The sequence below is a fragment of the Gymnoscopelus braueri genome (assembly GCF_963280865.1).
Source record: "Gymnoscopelus braueri genome assembly, chromosome: 15".
Lineage (NCBI taxonomy): Eukaryota > Metazoa > Chordata > Actinopteri > Myctophiformes > Myctophidae > Gymnoscopelus > Gymnoscopelus braueri.
The window spans coordinates 26,428,002-26,431,801 of record NC_137620.1 but is presented as its reverse complement, the minus strand read 5'-3'; the positions used below and the strand labels follow the sequence as shown (position 1 = coordinate 26,431,801).

Below are 3,800 nucleotides of genomic sequence, written 5' to 3'. Positions count from 1 at the left end.
TCATTCTTCTTGTACACTCTTTTGGCCTCTTTTATTTCCTTATTTAAAGGTAGGGTAAGTGATTTTGGGGGGTTAAAACAAAAAGGTTTTTGTTAGTCATCATTGCTATAGAGTGTTTGTTCAGTACTAGGGGTCTCCCTGTCTCTCCAGCTCTTTAGTAAACAGAAAATGCATTTTCAGGTGGGTTGCCAAATTTCAGCCAATCAGGAGAGAGTAACCATTTATCAGCTTCAATGTTACATTTCTAATTTGATCTGCTTATTTCTTCCAATTTCACTTTTTCATCCTGTATCCTTTGTGAGTTCTCTCTCCTAATTGGATAAAATTGGTGAAAATACAATTTCTGTTTACTACAGAGCAAGAGTGACGGGGAGACCCCTGTTACTGGAAAAAACACTCTATAGCAATGAGTATCACAACATAGAGCTATTTAACACATATTTTAACAAAGGAAAATCACTTACCCTTCCTATAACCTGGCTTGAATCAATTTGGACTCAATTCTATTGCCAGGGGTGAATGCTATTTCTTTCTGTTTTTTTCTGATTGAGTGTATTTTTCAGCTTCTTTTTTTCTTTTTTACTTCAGTAGCCTCCTCCAGGCTGGTCCTGCCCCTGGTGAATTGAACCTGTCTGGTAGCATTTTTGCTGTGGCACAGTGGCAATACCATGTATAACAGGACAGCGTGAAGTTGACTCATCTTTAATAATTCTTTGCGGCATCAGTTGTTCCACATCTGCCACTAAACTCAGGAGGAATAGAAAATATGCGGCTAAAACTAGTAATACTAACACTAATATTGCTGAATTTGTTTCAGCTGCTCACCGTATTTGCACTGTGGCTGAGTTCCAGTCACATCAACCTTTTTCAGATGATGACAGGAGATACATTACCAGAACAAACACAAGATAAATGGCTCAACAAAACCAAGACTGATGTACAAAAGCCTCTGTCATCATGTCCTCTCACCTCCCCACACCTGGTGGGTCCACTTCAAGTGGAGTTTAACTGGAGCAGGACCTTGGATTCTGTGAGAACAGACTTTCACTCTACTCTACTTGATGGAGGGAGATTCAAACCGCCAGACTGTACTTCACTTCATAAGGTGGGTATTTCTTTCCTCTATTGATTTGACGAAATTGAAATGAACAGAATGGCTTATTCTGTGTATAATTAAATATCTTGTAATTACAGTTTTTCTTTAATTGAGTTGACACATGTATCCAAACATGCTTTTTTTGTAATTAAAGTATTTAATATCCAAACATGCTTAAGAATTAACACAATCATTTTTAAATAGCTTGCATGTGCAACAGCCCAGTTGCACATGCAAAATGAATTATTTTCAGATAACAAACCAAAATCAACTATTGATGAAATAGCCGGTATACTAAGGATAAAACATGGTGATCAGAACGTTCCACAATAATGTTCCCATAATGTGTTGAAGGTATTTTCATTATCGTAGTGTAATGGTTGCACCTCATATTTACACATTAAACTCAAATAAGGTAGAAATATTGTCAAAGGCAAGAAATGTCAGTTTACTGTTCTTGAAATAGAAACTACAAACCACTTTTTCAGGGCTCCAGACGGTGTGACTCGTTTTTCATTTGTATGTAATAATTTAGGTACATTCATTACAACATTTTCAACCAATAATAATTTAAAAAAAAGTTTTAATACAATAAAATATTTCAATTGTTACCTTTTCTGTCATTTCCCATACACATTTCATTTCTCAACACATTAAATGATCGTAAAGGTGCAGATAAATGTTTTTTTACTCTTAAACATTTCCTTTTTTTTATGATCAAAACGTTATTTCGTGTTTAAACAGTCATAACATTAGATAACGGAAAATTGTATAAACAGAGTAAAGACATAAATAATACATAAAATATATCTATATGTAAATACAGTAGACAGAATGTCCTAGTCTGAGACTAGGACATTCATATTGTATACATACATACCTGGGAACATGATGTTGTTGGCGCTGCATGCATGATGTTGTTATTATCTGGAAACATGACATAGGGCATTGTTGGCGCTGCTATCTATCGTTTCAAGCTGTACATCTTATGTACAGGTACATTGTTCTGGTTTTCTCACGTATTTCAAAACAAGACTGGAATGTTCTCTTCTTTCTTCACCCAATCTCCTCTCATTCTTGTTTGTCATGGTTTTCACAGGTGATGGATATTTTGTACATAGCAAAGTGACGTGGCTTTATGTCTTTCACATGTTATTTTGTTATCTTATAAACAAACAAACATTGACTAATAAGTAATAACAACAAGTAACAAATAGGCTATTAATAATATAAATAAGGCTAAAACGAACCAAATGGAAAACAAAGCAATGACTTAAAGAATCCATGATAATTGCCACAAGGAATAATACAAATAAATAAGGCTATTGCCCAAAATACAAACCAAATTGAAAACGACCATTGCTAAATTCCCATAACATACAAGTAATATGAATGAATTTGCAGATGTGTTAATTATTTGTAGGTCTTAGTTTGACCTTAGTTTGTGCATCATACCAACTGGAGAAAATAACAATTAAATTGTGGTGAGGTATTCAAGCTCCTCCATTCATATCAATTTGATCAACAAAATTTCCCCCGGTGAAATTCTGTGAAGTAGGTGCCCCTATCATCAGCGTGTTCCAGGACAATTTTGATCCATACACTAATACAGGTGACTTTGATCATCGAACTGGCTCAAAGAGTGAATGTGAGGGTGAGAGGCAGTGAATGTGAATCACTCCCAATGGCAGCAACCTCCCAATGGCATCCTTTTCCTGTATCTCTTCACCGTCATGGTATTATAATGTAACATTGAATATGGTTGAGAATTATTTTCTCTCTCTTTTAGGTGGCAATCATTATTCCGTTCCGCAATCGGACTGAACACCTGATTCAGTGGCTTTACTACATGCATCCCATATTGCAGCGGCAGCAGTTGGACTACGGAGTGTACGTCATTAACCAGGACGGTGAGGGGACGTTCAACAGGGCCAAACTGATGAATGTAGGGTTTATCAACGCACTGAAGGCGTACAATTATACCTGCATTGTCTTTTCTGATGTGGATCTAATCCCTATTGATGATCGCAACATCTATGGCTGCTTTGGTACACCCAGGCACCTGTCCGTGGCTATTGACAAATTTGAGTTCATGTTGCCCTCTGTAACAAGCTTTGGAGGGGTTGTGTCAATGTCCAAAGAGGACTACTTGATCATTAACGGCTTCGCAAACGAGTACTGGGGCTGGGGTGCAGAGGATGACGATCTCTACCAAAGAACTGCCATCAAATCCCTGACTATCTCAAGGCCTGACATGACGACTGGCAGGTTCATGATGATCAAGCATGAAACAGACTTGCACAATGAGCCTAATCCCCAAAATGTTGATATGCTCTTAAGAACGTCATCAACCATGGATGAAGATGGCATCAGCTCCCTCACATACATCATCAAAAAGGTTGAGAAGCATAAGCTCTATACATTTATCACTGTGGATATTGGTGGTCCAAAATAGAAAATGAAAACGTTTTTTTGTTGTTTAAAAGCTAAACTCTGTAGCTCATGAAAGGAGCTATACTAATGGACAAAATAGTGGGAGCAGAAACTGTTCAGTGTGTAGCATTATTAACAACCTCAGTTAGTATGGTTTAAAATGCCAATTACAGGATAACTCACATTCATATGGTTCTTTCTCGCAAACAGACTGAAGGTTCAATATGTACCTCTTCTCAAATTTATTGATAACTCAAATTGACCACCTTCA

The 3,800-nt window shown here is 36.9% G+C and overlaps 1 protein-coding gene across 1 annotated transcript; it reads left to right on the top strand.

Annotated features, from left to right (window-relative positions):
• Window positions 1–874: 874 nt before the first annotated feature.
• LOC308101452 (beta-1,4-galactosyltransferase 1-like) lies at window positions 875–3,551 on the top strand (the record flags this gene model as incomplete). The annotated part of the gene is made up of 2 exons (XM_080450871.1): window positions 875–1,030; window positions 2,886–3,551. 2 exons carry the CDS (start codon window positions 875–877, stop codon window positions 3,549–3,551), a joined length of 822 nt encoding a protein of 273 aa, XP_080306997.1.
• Window positions 3,552–3,800: the final 249 nt, after the last annotated feature.